Source organism: Strix aluco, chromosome 16 (assembly GCF_031877795.1).
Source record: "Strix aluco isolate bStrAlu1 chromosome 16, bStrAlu1.hap1, whole genome shotgun sequence".
In the NCBI taxonomy this organism is placed as follows: domain Eukaryota; kingdom Metazoa; phylum Chordata; class Aves; order Strigiformes; family Strigidae; genus Strix; species Strix aluco.
The window spans coordinates 16086339-16109398 of NC_133946.1; the positions used below are offsets into that span (position 1 = coordinate 16086339).

The 23060-nt window shown below is 39.2% G+C and overlaps 1 protein-coding gene across 2 annotated transcripts in view; it reads right to left on the minus strand.

The window, feature by feature from the left end:
• SERGEF (secretion regulating guanine nucleotide exchange factor) overlaps positions 1 to 23060 on the minus strand; it is a 156898-nt gene that overhangs the window by 119191 nt on the left and 14647 nt on the right. For both annotated transcript variants that reach the window (XM_074841681.1, XM_074841682.1), the window contains exon 9: positions 178 to 338. In XM_074841681.1, the coding sequence (XP_074697782.1) occupies positions 178 to 338 (161 nt within the window). The remainder of the gene's footprint in view (positions 1 to 177; positions 339 to 23060) is intronic.

The following is a 23060-nucleotide window of genomic DNA, read 5'->3' on the forward strand; positions in this document are numbered from 1 at the left end:
GAAATTTGAAATAATTGAATCGTATTAACTTCTGAGCTTTCAGGAAGAGCAGCGAGGGCTTGCGCTGCAGCATTCTATTAGGAAATTGGGAAAGGGTTCTATTAGGAAAATGGTCCAATTATTTTAATGCACCCAAAAAAACCCAACCTGGGAAAAAAAGGTAATTTTCCTCTTTACCTGAGATGCTCCATTTAGGCAAGGCACTGAAACAGGGACATTACACAACAGCTCCAAGCGTCGTTCAGATGCCATGCACGCCTCCTGCCCATCAGGACCCACCACGTGCCTTCCAAGCTGCCCATAGTCCGCTCTGCCCCAGGTGAATACCTTGCCGGTTTCTAAACACAAAACAGATTTCAAGATTACTTATTCACTAGGTTCCTGGAACATGTGTATACCAGTTCAAAACTAGAACAACACTTCTTAATGCATCTTATCCAAAGCTTCAAAAACCTAGTGGAAAACGTACCTACTTCTGCAAGCAGAAGAAAAATATTAAATCTAGCTAAAGACATGTTATGACGTACTTCTACACAGTTACTCAAACTTCATTAACTTGTTTTCTAGCAGAATAACATCTGTATGGTGGCCTGGGCTATAAATGAAACCATATCAGTAAAGTGGCATAATGTGGACATTCCACATACAATATATACACTTTGGTTATACAAAGGACATATTTTTAGCTTAATAGAAGCACACCCAAAACAGCTTATTCTGAAACATAAAACGTTCTTGTCTATTCCCAGTCTTTGCCAGAGACATCCATCACATGTCCTGTATTTACCATACAGTTTATGTTTTCCTGATGGAAGTTACCTTCTGTCACAACTTCTGTTACCAGAGTAACAGCCCTCAGGACAGCAACTGGTTAGTCAGGAACACCACCACAGCTGTCATTAAACACTGGAAATGCACCGGTTTGTTTTCACAGGAATCACACGTTGGCCAAGGAAAGATAACTTTAAATGAAATCAGCAGTATATGGATCACCCTTCTTGCCACATCTTACACCAGATTCACTGCTGTGGGACTGACACACAAAAGTCCATTCTCCAGTATGGATAGCATCCATAAACCAGTGGTTTTTATCTTTGGTTCCCAATATCAAACCAAAAAAAAAAAAAAAAAAAAAACAAAAAACAACCCAACCACCACCACCATGCCAACTCTCACTAAGTGACAGCTTTATTTTCTTAATGAAGTAACTAGATCTCTGCAGATAAGTCATGAAAAGCTGTCCCTTCTGGGCTTCCAATTAAAAACGTTATATACACACAGCATAAATGGTATGTTCTCAACTTGGTTTTAACTAGAAGCAGCAACCTGCATTCCAGCCCAGAAAGCAGCCTGCAACGACCTTGAGTTATAGACAGAGTTCAACCAAGCCTCAAACTCCTCTCCAGAATTGAACCCAAGTCATCAGGCCATCAAGTAAGTCAGCTTAGCACACACACTTCTCCCCTTGTCAGTCAGTACAGATATATCCCACAGAGGGGTCGGGAGCAGGGGCTACCAGTCACACCACCCAAAGATGACAACTGAGGGTTTTCTTAACACATGCCATACCACAAACCTTCAGAAACTCGAACATCTCCCTTTTCCTTTGGGTGCTGTTAAACTCTTTTGAAGGGCACACAGGTGGTCGCTGCTGCTTTGTGGAGTTTAAACTGATAAGGTATCTTGTAAATAAACTGGAAACCTGTAACTTCATGTATTTAAATACAAGAGAAATATATACATATTCCTTAGAAATCTGCTAGCAGCGGTAGCTTTTACTCTGATCATTGCAAGTTTTGCAGATGCATTCTCTCAGTTCACTGATAATGCTTCCCCTGAAATAATTAAGTGATAAAATTAGTTGTCCTTTTCTCTCAAGGACACAAAGATTTTCTTCCTTTGGAGCTTCCTAGCAGTTCAAAGAAAAGTTGAAACCAGTCATACACTACTTTCAATACAAGTAAGGTCTTTCAACATAGTAGCTTCTTTTTGTTAGGTTAAAGCATTAAAACAAGTTTCATTAAGAGAACTACCAGTATATCTTACAGAGATTAGGAAAACAGTTTGCAGTTTAAAAAATATGCTTGTTCTAGAGGTAGTATATTTACTTTGCAATTTGTATAAATCTCTGCTAAAAACATCTGCAGCTACTGTTGCAAGACAACTGATGCATCAGTATATTATATAGCAAATTTAAATGTAGACTAAGCTTCAGGCTTTTACATCAGACCAGATTACTGCACCTATCCAGAATCCCATTAGTGGACTGGAAAAGAACAGGCAGACTGCTCTATTTTGTATCAGCTACAGGAACCGAAGCTGAGTTTTATGAAATTTAAAGCCAGAAAGAATTTCTGTAACAGCTAGTCAGATCATTAATATACCACAGGCTCTCAAGCCCTACCCAGACATTACTGTATTGATCCCAAGGACCACAGCTTAACTAAAGCATTTCAACTCTCAGAAGCCAAAAGCATCAAGTGCCACAGGCAAAAACATCAGCAACCCACAAGGCCTCTAGAAAAGCAAGTAGTGTATTTGATAATGCAGACCCAGATCGTCATACACAGTCTATAGCACTACCCTGTACACAGGGGCAGTAGAGGTTCCTCTCAAGTCTGACTTGGGGAAGAAAAAAATTATGTTCTTAACCTAATCTGGTGCTCTATCTGGACCCAGACATGAACAAGAAACACCAGCCACTCGCACAACAAAAATGATCCTTTGCATCATCACATCAGGGTACTGCTCTACCTTGTCTCAAGTCTGGATTCAGATTAAGGCAATCTAAAATCCTAGCACAAACCTGACCGGTTACTCACTAAGAAAATAATTTTCCCACCCTGCCAGTGACCAGCAGAAACCAGGGAGCAGCTGACACAATCACCATCTTGCTCTAGCAGCTCATTGTCAAGTTCTGTGCAAAGGAAGCAATTCTGTTCCCCTCTGCCAAGGGTCTGTGAAAGGTGAAGAAAAGTGCAGTGGTCTGCAGGTTCCCCGACCACAAGATCAGAGCAAAACAGCATGACCCCCTACTCTGAAGTCAAACTAAACTGCATACATAATTTCCCCTTATGTATTAAGGGCTAGCAAGTCCATCATCTGCAACAGTTGCCATCAGCTACTTATTGTGCCTTTATTAGTGACTGGAAAAAGTCCCCCTTCTCTGCTATCTAGTATCTTTTCCATGTGCCAGGGTCTACACAAGTTCGGTCTTTTTTTTCTTCTACACTGTGGGTATCGGTCTCCTTAAGGTTCACTCTGCAATTCTGTTACTGGATCAATTTTTGAGGCCATACATTGAAATTTCAACAGTAACACCAAGTTGCAATGGAAGTAATAGAACTAGAAACAGTATGATCCCAGTGGTTTTAATTCAGCCTTACAAAGGCTTTGGAGTATGCTTATCTCTATTATTGAAAGTTATTTCCATAAATTCAGTGGAACTGAAGAATGCAAGCATATATGAAGGATTAAAACCAGACAGCAATAATGCTTAGCTACAACAAAACACCTTCCACCCACAGATTCTATTTTCTTTCACCGGACAAGCAAGCACTGAATTACTTACACAGGCAAAACCAAAGAGAACCTCTAGGAGAACGCAAACTGTTTCTGTATACAAACAGAAATATTTGTTATTGATGTTATCCTTTTAGCCACTATAAGGGAAACAAGTTTCAGGTGGTTATTGGTAGGTAAACATGGAGAACATCCATTAAAAAATTAAAAGCCAGATAAATTAATCTTTGCTTTTATGAAGAACTTCTTGAATGCCCAGAGATTAGGTAAGCAACCAGTTCCTTCTCAATGCTCATCAATTCAGTTCTCACTTCTAATCAACAGAAATTCATTCCCCAAGACCTGCTCTTGTTTGGTGAGCAATCCCCCTCCCATGCTCGATCTCCTGCTAATGGTCAATCGTTCCTATTTGTCAGCCAAACACATCTGTCTAGCAATTCTTTTAAAAAAAATATGTCTTTTCTGTGAGAGAACCTAGCAGAAGCTGATTTAGAAGTGTCTTCTCTATGAAATACTGATTATATTTTCAGCAAGCAAACAAAAAAAAATAAATCATTCTCAAGGGGTAATTTCAGCCTGAGACAAACACCAATGCATGGAAAATTCCACCAAAAAGGTTAAAGTCTCATCAAAACCCTAAGCAAAAGAAAGCACTGAGTTATGACAGAAAGCCTTAAACGATTGTAATGAGAGGTATTGCTACTGTGCTGCTTATAATATAGATGGTATTTTAAAATGTTCTAAGAATATTTGAGAAAAAGACATTAGTCATACAGAGTAAGGAGGTTGCAGGATGAATTACTTAAGAATGAAGGGTGATATAACAAGGAATGTTGGTCTAATATTAGAATAGAACAGATTTTAATTAGAAGTCAAGAAAACATACACAGTGATGAGTCAACTGGACAGAGTACATCAACCATGGAAGTGGCTGAGGCATCAGAAAATGAGATATTTCATACCAGACTCTATATAGTAAGAGGGTACAAAAGGAAGAAGGCATCTCTACAACTTGCGTGAAAGAAAGAAGCATACAACACTGGAAAGCTTTTCCAGCTCTTCTAAGATACTAACAATGCTTCCTAAGACCTTGATCTTGCCATGTTCTGAGCACAGAGGCTCCAGTTCCAAAAGGCACTTCAACTCTGCAACTGTGAACATCCACACTGTCCCAGATTACTTCACTGCCATTGATCCTTATTTAAGCAGGCAAACGCTACATCAAGTAAAGGCCAGAGAGTTCAGTACCATTTGGAATTAAGGAGTAATAGACATAATTTATGCATCCTGTGTCATTCCAGTGTACAACCTGAATGAAACATACAGTAGAGGAGCTCAGAGAGCTAGAAAAGGACAGAGGTCAGAAGATTTTTAAGGAAAACTGTCCAACAGTCCCTTAAGTAAACAGTACATACAACAGTATGCTACATCATTTGAGATTCTACATGGTCATACAGATCTAGTTTTCTCCTGCTCTCTGAACTGTAAACACAGCAGTCTGCATCAGTATACATACAGCAGCAAATCATCTGAAACACACGCTTACGTCCCTCACAGAATACGGATGAAGGTACGTACATGTTCCAGTGCTTGCAGCACTACACTAGCAATCCACTATCAGAAAGGCTCCTCTGCATTTTCTTCACATCATCCTTCTGCCCTTATGCTACACAAAGCGTAGACAGTTGAGAAAGGCCTCAAATTTACAAGTTCACAACCTTCAGAGCACTTCTAGTTGCTTCCTGCCTGACACTGTAGTTATTGCTGTGCTTCTTTATGGTGCTGCTGAGGATGTAGAGCATGTCATTTTTCCCATTTAGCACTTCCTTAATCAATTTGCTCAGCCACATAAGTATTTGGAGAGAATTAGAAATAAAAAAAAAAAATGCATTTTAGTTTTAAAAACAGATTGGTTTCTCAATAAAAACACAGCTGACAAATAGGAACATTAAAATTTACTTATTTTCTCTGGATTCAGATTCATCTTTATATCAGTTTTCCTATTTTAAGATAATATCATTATTGCACTAGTGCTATCTCCTTGAAGTCTTTATTCAGTATCCAGGCAAGCTTTGAATACTAGATAAAAGAGTTCATCTAGGCTATCTCAATTCATGGTTGCATTAACAATTACTTTTCAAATGAACTCTGGATATTCGCACTGAATGCTTAATGTCATTCAGACTTGAAATAGGAAGTTCTATATAAAATTCCTAATGCCTCCTTTCACGTGAAAATTCACAGGAGCAGGTATTAGAAATTGACATTTAGAGGCTGCCTCTGCTTCCTCCCTGCCCCACACAGGGCAAATCAACACTTCTCCCATAACTACAGATCTCTGCTGTCCTTCAGAACAATCACTAATGTCCTTCAACCGTTCTGAGAAACTTCCTTATGTTCCTAGAAACTGCCTTTGTGCAGGGGAGACCTTACAGAAAAACATTCATCCATCCATCCTTAATTCCTTCTTAGCTGAAGACAGATTTAATTCAGCAGCTGGAAACCAGGCATCAGTACCACACCTACAGTCTAACACCTGTACCTTCAGTACAAAGCAGGATTATCTGCTCTGACAAAGGTTTAAATGGCCTCTTCATCCTCTTACAGAGGAGTTCAGTGTGCAGAGCTGCCCACATCTCTTAACACATCTTCTTTCTATGACCTCCTTACAAACTTCTGCAACTTTATATAATAGGGCATGCTCCTGATTTTTTTTTTCCATATTCATTTACAATAGCTATTAAAAATGTATCACAAACACAAATCTATGCATAGTATTGAGGTCACACCTCTTCAGGAAAGTTCAGACAAAGCAGCAAAAGCATTTCAGGGATGTCAACAATAGAAAACTAGAAATAATTTCAATTGCCGTTTTCAGTCTTCTGCAGTCACAGGTTGCAATACGTAGCTAGTTCAGAGAAGTCCACAGAGCATCTACTCAACATGCTGCAGTTCACAAGGGTTTCCAAGCACCCTATAAATAGGTTTAAACCTGCAACAGAAGGCCACAAGTGCCACAGGAAGAGAATCATAAGGGCATCACCAGTCCTCCTGCAGTAGCTATGGATTTGTCAGTTAAAATTCCACTCAAGCAGAGCAAAAATTTCTGCCATTCTGAGCTACATCAGATGTCCCCAAATCTGGTGACCAATTTAACCACAAGCATGTGGGCAAGACAAACCAACAAGACACATAAGGGATTTCACACCACTAGAATCAGTGGCTCATCTCTGATCCAACAAACAACTAGCTTCTCACTGTGACCCATTTCGATTGCTAAAAAAATTTTAAGAAAAAAGGAGGTAATTTAAGAAATTAACCTAGAAGACAAGTATGTATCATGAAAGAAAATTCATCCAACCAGGAGGAACTGTTGCATGGCATTAACGTAAACAGACACAGCACAAGGGAACATCATCCAGTCCTTCAGAGCCTCTTGGAGATATCAAAGCATTAAGCATCCAATGACTTGTACAATAATGCAGTGTAATGGAAAACACCCAGCTAGGCAGGTAAAGCTATGAGGATGTGGGAAACTCTCCAAGACACTAGGACTGTGACAGTCTTTTAGCACAGACTAAAATGCTCAAAGCACAGACTGAGGATTCCTAAGGCAACAGTTTACATCAAGACAGCTTGAGAAACTTTGGACCCAAATAGTTATTCTCACCCCTAGGCCACCAGCCTTCATTTGTGCTCAAACTATTTGTTACAGGGAAGGTAAACCAAGCCAAGGAATCGATCTGGCTGAAAAACAGCCTTGGGAATTGGGAGCTTGGCAACGGCAAGCATTGCTAAAGGCAGTGCTGTATTAAGTCAATTTAATATTCTGGATGATAGGCTAGAGTTAACATGCAGTTTCACATGACATGCTAAGTTTATCATGCTACGGATCCATCTTTATCAGGAGAGTCAACACCATTAAACACCTAAACAGCTTTGACTTTCATTCATTAAAAACAGGTACACTTTTTCTGTTTTGCTTCCATAGTTACACCAAGTTATGTCTCAAGATGGGCAATGTTCAGTTAATGGGATTATTCATGTACTTAATAGCATGTGTCACTGCTTTGAAAGACTGGACAAAAATAACTTTTGAGTATGGCAAATTCCAAGACACTCCAGATACCTTGGAAGTCCTGCCTCTGGGTTTGGGTTTTAGATGGGATAAAGGTTGTCTCGCTTTTAGAGGATAGACCGGAAACATGAAGTACCATACAAAGCTCTGAATAAAAAGAAAGAAAAATTAAAATGTAAGAAGTTAAATGCTTAGGAAGTTGTGTTCACACTGCTGGTACCTAACAGATATATGATCTTGGCTCCAAAAAAAAAAAAGTGCTGATGGGGGGGGGGGGGGGGGAGGTCATGAAGTCCATGAAACAAAGCTAGGGAAGAAGGGTGGGGCAGGGGTAGATGTTAAAGCACCTATCCCCTTTTGCATTCATTCTGCAAGATGAGAAAATTCCCTTCTCATTTCTCTCCACTCATGATTAAAGAGTCATGACTGCCTCACCAGCTGTGCCTCTGGCTCATTTTAAATTCAAACTACGATACATATCTCACTTTTAGACTTTTAATAGCAATGCCTTAAAATGCAGATTGCTGGCTAATTTTAGTTACATGATTAAAAACAAATCTAACTCATCTCTACCCAGCAAACAGAACTGCTGCGTTCAAGGTTCAATAGAGGACTTAACTCTTCATCTATAAACAAAGTCCTAACAAAAAGAAGAAAGAAAAAAAAAAAAGAAAAATCAAAGCACAATTTAGCAATGCCTCTAAAAAAGCAGGATGCATAAAACATTAACCAGCTATGGAAAACTATCTGCAAATGCATCATAGTATACCATAGGGTTTTTGTTCTGTACTTCTGCAAATATATTCTGCACTATGCTACTACAGCAGTATGAGTCATACACTTTTACTGACATTCTATATTTATATCTCCATGCCCTCCTGCACTGTTATATGCTTTCTTCCATACAGGCCTCCCTAACCTGGAATTTCCTTTCTTCTGCAGTTGAGCATCTCTTCCTCTAACATTCCCCAGGAAACTGAATAGATATTTCTAAGCACTTATTCAATTCTTTCTGGACACCATTTTGAAAAAGCAACATAGTTGAACTATTATAATACAAGGCATATGCTTTTATTTGTTCACAATTATTTTCCTGTGTCATATCTCCCCCTCTGTAAATGGACTGCTCAAGCATTTATCCCCAGTGAGCCAAGGTCCAGGTCTTGTTCCATTAGACTTAACATGGTACAGTACTACAGAAAATCCTATTCATAGATTACAAATTACAATATATCTGTTTTCTAGATTATTTTATGAGAAGTATTACCAATAGCTCCAACCTTGCAAACATTTGTGAATCTGCCTAATTTGGAGAATGCAAGTGATACTGCTACTCTCAATATCCCATTGCCATCTGAGCCTATCTAAAAAGGAACAGGCATCTGTCTACAAGAGATAAAGTGAATGTAATTAAGTTTCCAGTGCTAATATTTACCTTGTCAAAAGACTTGAGGGCATGCTGTGGAAAGACAGACACAGAAAGATCACAAGAAACGCTCTGGAATGGCAGTCTGAAGAACTGGGCTTTTTGCTGTTGTCCACGAGATGCATTCCCAAGAACAAATATTCAGAGACCACTTGCACAGAGATTTCACTAGATAACAAGTCTCAGACATGCATGATTCTGGAGAGTTAGAGTCACAATACCTACAAAGAAATAGGAAGCATTATAAAAATAGAGCGTTAGATGACCAATCCTGGGACTTGTTAAGTGGCTTTAACTTTCTCAGCAGCCCCAGAAGCAGCTGAGTTCTACATTCAATGGAGTTCAACCCTAACTATGCGCTGTTCTTAAGAAATAAAGCACAAAGAACAGAACAGTATCACAAAACCAACGATGGCACCTCCAGAGCCTCCCAGGAGATCACCCTGCTTGTTCAGAGTCAGAACCATTAGAAAAGCAACTACAACTAAGACAGAGTGGGCTGTTCACCTCGAATAATGAGCAGCTGTAACTGCAGCATTCTCACTGACAGGAGGAACAACACAGTCTAAAAGAGGGTGGGAAGGAAAATTCATGCCCTTTGAAGTCAAGAGATGAATAATGAGCAATAAGGTGATGTATTCCCTCTGGAATATTATCCCCATTTTTCCCTACCCCCAAGAAATACTGAGGAGTACGGGGAAAAAAAAAAAATAATCACAAGATTCCACCTCAAGCTATGTATGGGCAAGATGGTTAACATCAAGGAGACTGCAAGGAGAGAGGGGACAAAGATGTAAATAGTTGCATAATGGTGAAAGTATCTAAATGCTATTTATGCCCTGAAAAAATTCCATGATCTACAAGAGCGTGCTATCCAGCTAGCAGAGTTCCCTTGGACTCCTGTCTTCTTGTTCCAGCTCAGACCTCTAACTTATTAGAATCCACATATTAAGAGACTGACTGTGAGATGTTTTCAGCGTTTCAGGGCTACAGGACACAGAGCACGAGGCAAAAGTTTAGATCTGGAAGTCTAAAAATTTAGAAACATTTTAGAAATGTTACTACCTATGTAAATACAAGTCCCTCCTGTAAAGAAATCTGAAATTTCCTGTGAGGAGGGAATTATAATAGTGAGATTTACTTCTGATGGTTACCAAATGAAGCAATAACTGTCCACAACCACCTCTGTATAGGTATAGCATCTGTATTTGTTTGCAGTGCCAGCATATCTATGTTTAAGTATATATGAACAGTGTTGTAATGTAAGTATTAATGTGTTAAGCTGCTTGTTAATAAGAGGGGTTTAGGTCTGAAAGTGAGAGATGGGAAAAATAAGAAGAGAACTTTTCTCCTCAGTAAGGAGGGAACAGCAGTGAAGATAAGAACAAAAAGCTCCTGGCTCTTCATTGCCTTCTCTTCCCTGACATTAAAAAGGATGTTGATCGAAAGCAGCAGTACACTCCCATTCATGCTGCACAGAATACAATGAGATAGCGCAGCTTGTAAAGATACCATGAGTTTTCTCCTGCTCCAAAACAGGTGGCCAGGTGGAGAAGTCTCATTTCTTTGCTCTGAAGTGAAAAGCTTAAAAACCAGACACTCAGAAAACAATTTTACATGTCAAGTTTGCGTCTACAGAGGATGAATTCACTGCAAGGACTTGAATCCCAAGGGCATGGGGCGACCTGATTTTGACAAACACTGCTCCAACACGGCTGTGGTGGATTAGAGAAACTTTAAATAACTACCCTAGATTTTGAAATTGAACACATCAGCATTTTGCTACATCTCAACTATCAACTTCTGCCTGTGTGCATGCCAACGATGTTTTGGGTTTGTTTGGTAGTTTTTTCCTTTAATCTCTAGCAAAGTGAGCAAGTAAGAGTAGACAAGCACAAGAGGGTTCAACACCCTCCTTTGCACTGTGTGACTTGTCAAGATGGTTCTTCAAACCAGATGAACTTCTAGTAATCCACCCTGCCACCCTTTTATCGTCCCCAAAGCCTGACTTTCTCTTCTGGCAGTTTTATTGTCCATTTTCTTTAAATGAACTGCTTCAGGTCTAGTCAGCTGTGTCACTAGCAGGCACAAGCCTGAAAGAAAACAGTTGTGTACAGGAAAATTCCTACAAAACCCACCATCGGCTGTTATAAGGTCCAAACTCAAGACAAGAAATGCCAGATTTTCAGTTTGCTTACTATTTTGGGTGGAAAAGACAAGTAGGAAGACATACTCCTAAAGGAGTTTCTGTGTGTGTATATATATATGTATATTAGGCTTTGCAAAGGTAAGTTTTTAGAAATTCTAGAAAAATAAGATTTCCTATATTCATGATAAAAAGATCTTAGCCAAACTGACATAAAGCACTATCCCTGAATAGATCTTTCTCTTCATAATGTTTTGTACAATTTTTCTTCTAATTAAATGACACTGAGTACAAGTGAGAATGAGTTACCTAAAGAAACCCATCCCTCCTGTGGTTTCCTTTCTGCATGAATCAGATGCTAATACATTCTTATCATCCAGGTCTTTGTCCCAAAAAGGGAAACTTATAACCACTGTGATTATTTTATTATTACATGCTGTGTTCCTCATAATACTGGAGAGAGAAGAAAGCAGACCTGAACCGAACAAGCTCTTAAATCCAGCAGAATATCCCCAAAACCTAAAGTGCATCCCAAGGGGCATAGATAAATGCAATTCCCCTTCATCCCCAGATCTCAATCTCAGCTGTTTGGGATCCACACAGAATAGATGTACCTACACTGAGAGACAAGTCTTTGCACTTGAAGTTCAAATGGGAACTACAAAAGACAGAGGGAGTTACACCTGAGTTTCAACTACCATGCCACAAACTGGGCTTGAAATAGCTTCTTCTCTTATACAAGAAGACTTAAAAAACAACACAAGTGTGCAAAAAAGCTTGCAAACTCCCCTTCAAAATTTTCCTTGGGGTAGGAATCATTTGCTTGTTGTTCAGTGCTATTGAAACTGAGCCTCACCAACAAGAGCTTGCCAAACAGCCGCTGAAGGCCAGCTCTGGGTCATGCCTCCCTGAGCAGGTACATCCAGCGCCTCCTGAGAGCCGTTCCTGCACACTGGACTTCCCCGGGTTCGTTGGTTTGGCCCTCTTTAGCTTTTGGTTGCAAGTTTCTCAAGATAGCAGGTTAATCTTGCTATATTGTGTTAGTGCCCTCATAGTCTGTGCTTCCATGCATACAATTATAAAAAAATTAATATCAAAAATATACTGCCAAAATGAAAACTGATCTGGAGATCAACATCAACATAATTCAAAGTTAAACAAAACCTATATACATTCTTACTATACAGCAGGAATTAATCAAAAGGTTCAGATTTCAACAACATTTATAAGCAAAGCAGTATTTTTCATGGGCTGTACTAAAAAAATCATTAATCTTTTATTTAAGGAAATCAAGCCACAGAGCAGCACAAAAAAATAAATAGAAAACTGATTTTGCTTAAGGAACGCAACAAATGCTAAAGGATATCAGTTGCTAATGACACTTGTGCATGTACTAGACTCAAATGCTAAAACATAGACGTCAATCATGGTATTTTCAGAGCACTCAAAATTCCGGCTAAGTCAGCAGAATGGTTACAAATACACAAAAATTAAAACCCCACGTACTAGAAAATACCCCATTGCACATACTTTGTTAAGACAGAGGTACAACTTCATGTTATGATAGCACAGAGTCATTACTGGCACTCAAACATGGACAATGTAACAAGTACACATGTCCAACTTAAATTTTTCATCACAGACCTGTGTTGGATTGTTTTATAGCTCCTCAAAGGTGGAATAATTTAAAGAATAAAAAGGTAGCTGTCTAGCTACCAAATAAAGCAAGTGGATACACTCTCCTGGCAGATGTCATTATACTCCCCAAGTATCAAAGAAGGGGAAAAAGCCCTTCTGCAGGACTGCAAATCTGGTACTCAGAATTCACAGCTGTCGACATATCCCCTGTATCCTATAGTATCTTACCTCAAATTCACTATTTGAAAAGTACCTCAAGGTAACCATGAAAAGAACAAGTCAGATAGGCTCTGTGGGGTTTTTTTCCTGTTTGATTTTTGTTTCTTAAGAAAAAAGTCCCGAAAGGTACTGTTTTTCAGAAGCACTCAACTACCACTAAGCTCTTAAAAAACATTATCTATGTTCAAATAGTAAGATTCATTAGTGAGCATTAAGCCTGAATAATTAATTACTAAACAGGAAATGTCATTTAAAGGTTATGAAAACAACCTTAAAATGCTACTAAGGTTAAATGAGATCTCTAGACCAATGCACGTACATGCACATATCATGTACACACAGGCAGCTTCTTTCAAAAGCTGAGCATTGTAATGCTTAGCTTAGTAAATGCTTAGCTTTAAAGTTATTTGAAAATGCAATAGCCATTTGTCTTTTACACATGTCCAAAGACCAACAAAACTAAGAGGGCAGAGTATACATCGTCTGGCAATCAGTTGCCACACAGATTAGTTCAACTATTACATAATGATTGGTTTTAGCTTCCAGCTTTTTATTCTACACAAAGTGAGCACAAAGCACTTCTACCTTACTAAGTATTCAAACTGTTTGTCTGAGACCATGTTATATCCACTTTGCATAACTGCAAAATTTCAAAAGTGCAGATTCTCACCGTTTGTTTCACATCAGTTCTTTACACTACTAATGGCTTTGAGGTGCCAAAATTTCAATCAATCCCATCATCGTTCCACTACATGCAACTATGTCATGTGATGTAATAACATTCAACACTCAAAATGAAATTGCCTTGTCGGGTTTTTTTGCACCACACCCCCCCCCCCCATCTCCAGGCTGGTGGAAGGAGGTGTTGGGAGGAACCCCCTAACCCAGTCTTCCAGTCGGTGCTTTTTGCTGAATAATGGAGCCTGAAAAAGAAGCATCACTGTGGATGGCTGCTGGGACCCCAACACGTGGGAGTCTAGAAGTTGAATTAAACACTGGGAGGCAGAAAGGAGGTGACTCAAATTATATAGTCTCTGGCCCAGTCTGGAAGAATAGCTACCAAACAACAGTGGTCTTGTGAGTTACCTATTTCACATTGGGATCTTTCTCATTCCTCCTATGAATGTGGAACTTGGAGGCAGCTTATGACAGAAGTTAAGAGAGCAGTGAATTTTCTCTTGCCTTTACCTTTGCTTCTTTTCAGCTTCAAATAGGTGAATTGACAGAGATTTTAGTACAATGTGAATGAAGCAATTTCAGTATGATTCAGGAGAAATGGTTTAACATAAAAAAACAGAAATAGTTTAACAAAAGAGCAAGTGGCTCAGATAGTGTCAACAGTTCCAGCTACAAGTACACAGAAGAACCAGAAAAACAAGGACTCTTATGGTCAAATTCTTCCTCCTCAAAGGAAATTTGTATCAGCTTTGTACCCTGGTTACACAGTAGTTGTGAAAGGGGAGGTGTTTCCAAGACAATTGTCATCATTGCAATTGCAACAGTTTAATTTGCTTTAAGGGAAAAAGAATAAGAGGAAGTAAAGACCCCAGAAATAGCTCACAGCCAACAAGCTGCCCTTCTCAGCCCCCCAAAACTACAACTCTTCTTGCAAATTGGCTCTAGTGATATAGGATACTGAAAACAGAACAAACACCACATTTACAGGTTTTCTGTATACAAGCACCATAAGGAGGTATTATTTCATAACACAAAAGGAAGCTACCACTGCTGAGAGTCCAGGTGAAACCCTTTCAGCAGAAACAGAACCTAGATACAGCCCACACATCATAACTAGGAAGAGATTTTTTGTTTTCTGATAGGAATAGTAGGGAATACAGACAACCAAAGCCACTGTCACACAAGTAATTACCCTTCTGTGATCACCTAAACCTGTCTTCTAACGGCTAGGGATCAGGGGTTTCCCTTTTAGCTTTTGCATTCTTTCATAAATTCAACTTAATGTGCAGTTCTCAGCCTGTTCTTCTGGGTATCCTTCACTGCTTAGTACCATCTGTGTCTTGTCAGTGAGGTCCCATTAGAACTTTCTTCCCTATAATCTTCTACATAGTTGCTAATGTATCTGACCTTGTTTATTACATTTGCTAAATATATGGCTAGCCATAAACTGCAGCAATCCAACCGCAGAAACCAAAGAAAACAAACAAAAAGGGGAAAAAAAAAAGAAAAAAAAAAAGAGTAATGAATCCCTTATCTCACACACTAATGAGCCAAACAAAATCTATACCACATCCACATTTTAAAGGTTTATTTTTCTGAAAGCTTTTTAAAGATCAAACTTCAAGTTAGGACACTCACATTACTTATGTCCACAACAATCACGATTTCCAACACCAAGAGAGAGGATATGGCACCAAAAAAGGGAGATTCAATTCAATACAATACAGTCCCTCTTCCCATACATGTGGTCTATGTTAGAAAAACCCCAGAGTGTAATGTTAAATGATGACCAAGTCATTCTGCAAACTCCTCCGATCATGGAGTACTTACTAAAACACATCTGGACAGGACTAAGCAAGCAAAGCATGAAAGGAAATCATGGCCAGGAAAACCTGGGTGGGCTAGCCTTATGCACTGTATCTTCCCCTTCCTACTGTGGGAGAGACATTCTATAGGCTGCCACACACATAAGATGTGCAGAAAAGATCTGCAAAATTTGTCATAGCTGCTCTCCTCCTGCTTTACAATTCTTGCTAAAAACACTCAGCATTTATCATGAGCTAAATTTAACAAAAATCCATTTAAATCCTACTCTCCGCAGACCATCTGAATCTCCATTTGCCAATATATTCACAATATAGCTTACAAGGGGATTTTCAAATAAATATTGAGATATCTTTGCCCTTAATGTCAATCACTGATATTTCTATTTTACAATGAATAGCTTCAATCAAAATTAGTGACAGTTTAGCAGCTTCCTGACACCTTCCTCCACATACAAAAGATACAATATAACATGGCATGCACAACTATTTACTGACCAACTGAAAGTTACTAAGAACAAGGAGAGGCAGAAGAGGTAGAGTGACCAAAGAAACAACACAATTGCAGCAAAGATGTTATTAGCAAGCTTCTCTGAAAAATGTTTGCATACAAACAACTCTGAACACTTGATACTAACCTTTCAGAATATACCTTCAGTTCACATTGAACCTAGCCTCCTCCTCAGCAACTAAACCATAGAGAGAATTTCTTCACTACCAAAGTCATGTAGAAGTAACTCCCAGCAGGGAGTGACAGAAGTAGGAGTGCAGAATCACAAAGCAATATGCAAACACAAAACACTCTCTAACTTTGAAAGTTTAAAAATAAGGCCAAGGAATGATGCCAGCCCATGAAGCCAAAGAAAATGTCAATCCCTTCTAGCCATTTACAGCTATCTAGAACTCAAATCCATATAATTTTGAAAATAAAATCCAGGATGCTTTAATGTTCAGCGAGATAAAAATTCATTAACCTGGTAACAAAAGCTGATACTGTAAAAGCAAGAAAAAACCAAGAGACTGTATAAGTCAGAGCCAGCTCACAGGTTTTGTTTATTCAGTTCTTGCTGAAGGAAGAACAAAATATACAAGAAACATGTTTGTGTTGTAAGACAGAACTAAACAAGAAGGGCTGACAGAGTAGAAGGTAATAGAAGGCTCCCATTGTCCTGGTGAGCCAGAGCTGCTGGAGCCAAAATCTGCTGTACCTCAAGAGAGCACACACAGAAGTTCCACCACATACCGAGATCTATCTTCTGGCAGAAAATCTTCCCAGAGATCCAGTGGCAATTTGGCAGTTAAAAAACAATCTTCTATAGTAGCCCTGGCAAGATCCCACCCCCCCATCCTCCCCGAAGACAAGGTGTTGTAGGATTTGGCTGCTTAAGTCTCATTTGCAGAAACTTTCCATAAACAAGTTGTCTGTAAATTGCAGTCCCTTACTGCTCCAGAAAAGCCCATCAAAACCCTGGGAACAGATAACAACATGATAAACTTCATAAGTTGCTGAGGACTAAGACTCTTCAGGTCACTAGCTCAGGTTTTCTGGATTTCCTTAGTTTTTCCCCTTCAGTATATGCTACTTCAGTTAATTCTTGATTTAGTCTACCAGACTGACCATCTTCCTGATCCCATGAACAAAATACGGTCCAAAAGAAGTGAAGCAAGGAGATCTACTCACATGAAAACACACCAAATTTCAACCTCCATAGTACAAAGACAGTACTATCACTTTCTCCAGGCCAGGATACTTGCTCAACCTCAGTCTCAACTGCCAAGGTAAAGTAAAGCATATTCTACCAGGTCCCTCAATTAAAATGATGATGTTTAATCTAGGCAGCCAATAGCACAAGATCACGGAGGAAACAAAAGGATCTTACTGTACCTTGGTGAACGCAAGAAGGTTAAACGTTGATAAATACTGCAGAAAGGAGGGTGTTGCACCCCAACTCCAGAACTGCACCTTTCCAAAGTTAACTCTTGCAAGAGTCTTCCCTTCCCTGAAGGTTCCTTCCTGAGAACTGGCTGAATCTGTATACACTGGGCATCAGAAAACTCTCAAAGTTGGGGCTACAGAGATATATAGACTGAGCCATGCTTGAACAAAAGGGAGGAAAAGTTATGCCAGAAACAGGAAAACAGAGCTTCTATAAGTCGCTAAGGCTTTTCATTCTTGGCCATTTTTCCCAAGCACCTATAAAAAAAGACTGATGCCGTGGGATTTCCTCAACTTGCGGTGGGGAAATCAAGGTTTCTTCCCATCAGCAAAAAACTAAAGAGGATTCAAAACAGTTGTTTCTGTAAATAAAGCAGACTTGATGACCAAATTGCAACAACAGAAACCAGTGTTGTTGGAGCAGAATTCTGGATTACTGAAAGAAATGGTTGAAGACTATGTGAGGAATCTGGACATCTGCCTTCAAAGCTCTCAAAAGGGCAAGATTAACCTGAAAAGGAGCTCTTTCTAGTAAGGACATTCCCTCCTCAAACAGGAAGAAAAAGGTATCATAGGGCTGCCCAATCTGTAGTGCTTAAGAATATATAAAAATATTTGTGCACCAATTCATTAGCTTTACTGTGTCTTCCTCAAAGTTTTTGCATTAACGGGATGATTCATGACTGAAAAGGAACTTTCTGCCAAAAGAAAAGATTCCTTTCATATAAATTACTTAACAAAAATCAACTCTCTGCATTGATGTATTCACAGAAAATAAATAGTAAATTGCCACAAACTTCCAAAACACTTCTAGTTTATACACATGTATTTTGCAGAGCTTAAGTACTTACTTACCTATGTGTGTCTACAGAAAAAAACATAAAATAAATCCAATTCAGAATGTGAACTCAACACACATAAGATTAAGCTACGTTAAACATCTTGAACTGACTTAAACACCAATTCCACACCTGTAAAAACTTACACGTATCCATACAAAGTCAAGTGAATGCTCATTTTTTACTTTATGTACATGCTTTCCCAGACATCTTTCAATTTTCAGAGTATCCACAGGGTGCAAACTTGCCACAGATCTCACCCCAAATCTTGGAAGAGCTAGTACATTCCCTGTCCCCCAAGAGGCTGCCAGATAGGAACAGACTTCCCAAGTAACATACTACACAGTTCCCATCAACCCCTACCTCAGTGGCTTGTACAGACTTCACCTAAAAATAATTATCGTGAAAGTTGAAACAGCAGTGAGAGATGGATGCATTACGGAACAAGAAGCCGGCTTTAAAGACAACACAGAAGATAAGGCAATTTCCATATGCATGTAGAACCTTTAATCCTGTTCTTGCACATGAAACTTCCCACAGATCCCATATTAATTTCCGCAAAGCTTTAATTTCTGAATTTTAGTCCCCAAGCTTGTGCATTTCTTTCTCTCCCCTTTCCATGCTCTATCCTTTATAATCAAATGCAAGACCTTCAAGACAGGCCCTGAAGTTTTAAAATTTGCCAAAACCGGATTCATCTAACTTTTTTTTAATGTAACCAAAAGTTCCACTATCAGTCAGACTGTGAAACGTATATGTTGTAAACCAACCACATCACCAGTGTAAACTCAGAAAGTGATGACAACTGAAAACACACACAATATGTGCACTAAAAACTTATTTCACGATCTACTTGTTCTCTCTCGAGCTTCACAGTTTTCAGGGGCCAAAGTTATATTCTACTCATTCTAACTTGTGCAATTTTTGGTACATAATAGACCTTCCCACTTGGGTCCTATAAATGCTCCCAAAAACCCCTAGAACAAATACATAAAGTGCCACAAGGGCTTAATGCTGGCAACATTTTTCTGTTAAGATTCCACTCATGATCTCAATTCAGCCTTTACCTTGTCTCTCTTGTTCACTTTGGCATTTTTCTTTTTTGTCTTAAGCTGGAGTCTCAGCATTGGAACAAACTATCAACAGCAGAGGTGAACCTTCCACTCAAAGTATCCTAGCAGAGCTGCCAGATCTGCTTGGACCCAAGTCAAAAGAATACTGGCCCACCCATCCCAGTGTAAGTGCAAGCCCGGCAACTACAGCAGTTCCAGCTGGCATTCTAATTCAGCCACTGGACCTGCAATCCAGCATCTTCTAAAAAAGAAGAAAAAAAAGCCAACAAACTACCATCAGGTGAATGTCTTCTAGAGGTTACATTTCTGTCAAGCAAAAATTACTGGGCTTAACACTGGGACATACAGGTGGAACTCAACAGCATACTTTGGAATAACTCATGAGATTTCCCCTGTGGCAGCTATTTCTGCTTTAAAATCTATGTGTCTTCAACTGAAATTCTTTCTTCTTTTCTCATATAGTGCACAACAACGACAGTATTTATTAGGACAGTAAGGAACTTAACAGGAAGGCTCTGAAGCATAAGCTCCCATTGCTTTATAACATCAAGCTACAGCATTGTAAGGAGGAGGTAAGAACAACCATGCACCACAAAACCACAGAACCAGGACCATAGAAAAGCAAGTGCATTTACCAGATTTTAGTTAGAGTTTACTGAGGCAGATGGACAAAGGCTTTTCTTTCTTAAACACTCATTTTATAGGTTCTGCTTCAAAGGGGTTCAGAGGTTCCTATCCATTTTCAGTTTTTAATTTAGCTAATTTCTAGTATTTTACCTGCTTTCCCAAAATCCAGCATCCTACCAAATGAAATACAGCTACCTCACATTAAAAAGAACGTCAGGGGCTTCAGTTTCAAACTGTTTGACTGTCAGCTGTAGTGTCTAAAAAGAGGAGAGTTACCATTAAACAGATGCTTATTGGTATCATAGACAAGTATTTTTATTTCAAAAAAAAATTTAAAATCGGTATTTGCTGTCCTAAGGAGCTGCTGAGGAAGGCTGCCGAGCCTGGATTCAGAAGAAAACTGTAAAGGACCTCTAGTGGGCTACAACCGCACTGCTCGGGCACCAGAGAGCCCCGTCCGTCCGTCCGTCCGCCTCACCTCCCGGCAGCCACACCACCCACCACCCAGAGAAGCCCGACAGTTTCACCTAGTGACTGCCATCAGGGGAAGTACGGGAAAATGCAATCACAGCAGTAAACCTCCTTTTCAGGCCAGCTAATTAGAAATATTCCCTCGGTCTGCTCTCAGTGTTTGGAGGGACACATTTTCATTTGCTTCCAAAAAAACAGGAGATGGGTTCTATTTTACCACGTAGGTCACTAACACGTCAGAGCACTTCAGAGTGGTTTTATGTGGCCTAAATGACATAATTGCTAAGAAATATTAGTTGTTTAGCTCAAATAAGTAAGTTTTAAATAGAATGAACCGCTTAGACTTGTAACGCTGTGTGATTTAGTATGCTGTTCACTTACTTCGCATGAGTAGCTAGATTTGTTGAAGCCTTAGGCCACAAAATTTCACCTAGATTTGCTGAACTTGTACTGAGTTTATACCTAACTCAAGCAGAACAAAACCTTCAGAGCCAGCACAAACCAGAAGATAAGGAGGGTACAACTATCAACAACAGCTACAACTAAACAAGGTAATGGCCAGGCTAGAGACACTGAAGAAATCCAAGAGCCAGAAGATCTCTGATCAGAATCACTATTGGACCCGAAGAGTGCATGAAAGGTACATGAAGAGAGTACAAAGAGTGCGTGAGGGGCGGGTGAAGAGTCTGTAAGGGTATAATTGCCCATGGATTTCTTTGTTTGGGATCGCTCCCCAGGGACACCCAGCTGGAGCTGATCCTGCTGCTGCACCACTCCTAAATTATTTATCTTTATGAGATTCTATGCACAAGACTCTCCTTTGGGAAACTCTAGGGTTTGAACTACAGAACAACTACCACTAGATGCCCAGACCAAACTGTGCTTCTTTAACAATGACATCAAGGGACATTCAAAGATGCACACATTCAGATGTACATTTAGAATGAGGATTGGGAACATTATTCAGACTATGTCAAGGCATTTTGTTCTTCCAAGACTTTTTAGCTGTAGGCAGTTTTGCACAGGCAGCAGAAATACCATTTTAACTGCATTTTTAAGGTAACTCCTTCTGGGTGAACAAGCTTGAAATTCTTCATCTGAGCTCAAACAAGGCATAATTACATGAAAAATAGATTAGTGAATGTATTCAGGAAAATACTTAGATAATAAAACAGGCCAGATTAAGAAAGCTTATTTATTAGGCATCCCAGTTAAAAAAAAAAAAAAACTTGTTTTGAATTGAAGTCGATGATTCACCTCTAAGTCTTTAAAAGACTTCTCTTGCTATATTTAGGTTTGCCTTCAAGTCAGATCGGTTCTATCGTTTCCCAAAGTAGCCTAATTTACATCTTCAGTGTTATAGGCCACAATTTAGCTCTCTTACATGATCTAAGCAATAACCTCTCATTCAGCAGTTACCCTCAAAGGGTTTGTATCAACTTGAGAAGGACCACAAATTAAAGTTGACATTGTTAAGCAGAGCAATGCAAGACAGCTGCTCGTTATTATTCAAAACTAATATCACCTATACTGCAGTGGTGCTCCTTGTGCCATTAAGCAGAGTGCTGGAAAGGAAGCAAACCATTTTACAAAGCAGCTGTTTGAAGAGCATAATACTTGCACTTGAAGTCCGAGGCCAGAAGAACATCTTGTCTATCCTTCACATAGAGCAATAACAGTACTGCCCATCATAATTAAAAAGCATGCCTGAAAGTCACTTGAGACAAGCATTCATGCAGAAAATAATAACTAAACCAAAGACACTAACAAGTTCATATCTTATCATCAGAGACCTGATCAAAAAGCAACCAGGGTGTCTCAACGTTAATCCTTCTGGACCAACCATCATCAACTAGGACCATCACTACTAGCAGAATAATATAACTTATTTTGAAAGAGTACTAGTGGTGCCACAAAGCCTAACTGTGTTTCTCTCCTCTGTAGGAATCAGTAATCAAGGCAGGAAAAAAAAAGCAGTTGTCTTGAAGGATTTTGAGAGTTATTTTACAGTAAGACTGTCTACAATGGAAATAGTCCAAAAGGCACTCTATGATTAAAAAGAATAAAAAATTGGAGCTGACAAGGATGAAAAACACAACATCCTATGAAAACATACCTTAACATCTTTAAGGCAAGCAATTAACTTCTCAGGAATTAACTTCTTGTATCTGAACTGCTTTATTATAGAAACAACAGCAAATGAAAACAGAGATGACCAAACTCTAAAGAGAATTTCAAGAAACAGAACTTTCAAAGCAGTTACTGAATGAGGTAGAATATAGCATATGAAAGAGATGCAGGTATTAAAGTGAATTGAGGTGCAATTAAAGTGCCTTGTAAGGACAGAGTGGGAAAGAAATGAGAAAAATTTGTGTTTTGCTACAGGCTACAATGCAAAATTTTACCAATAGTGTGAAGGAAAAACAAAGCCTTTTAAAACAGGCTAGTTTACATAAGAGGGAAGCTTAATACAGAAAATATTTATGCTGTGTTCCTTGTTTTCCGATAACAAAGTTGGTAACTTGCCTGAACTCACTTTAAAAGTGTCAAACCACTGCATCCATGAAACTGCCTATTCCTCCAG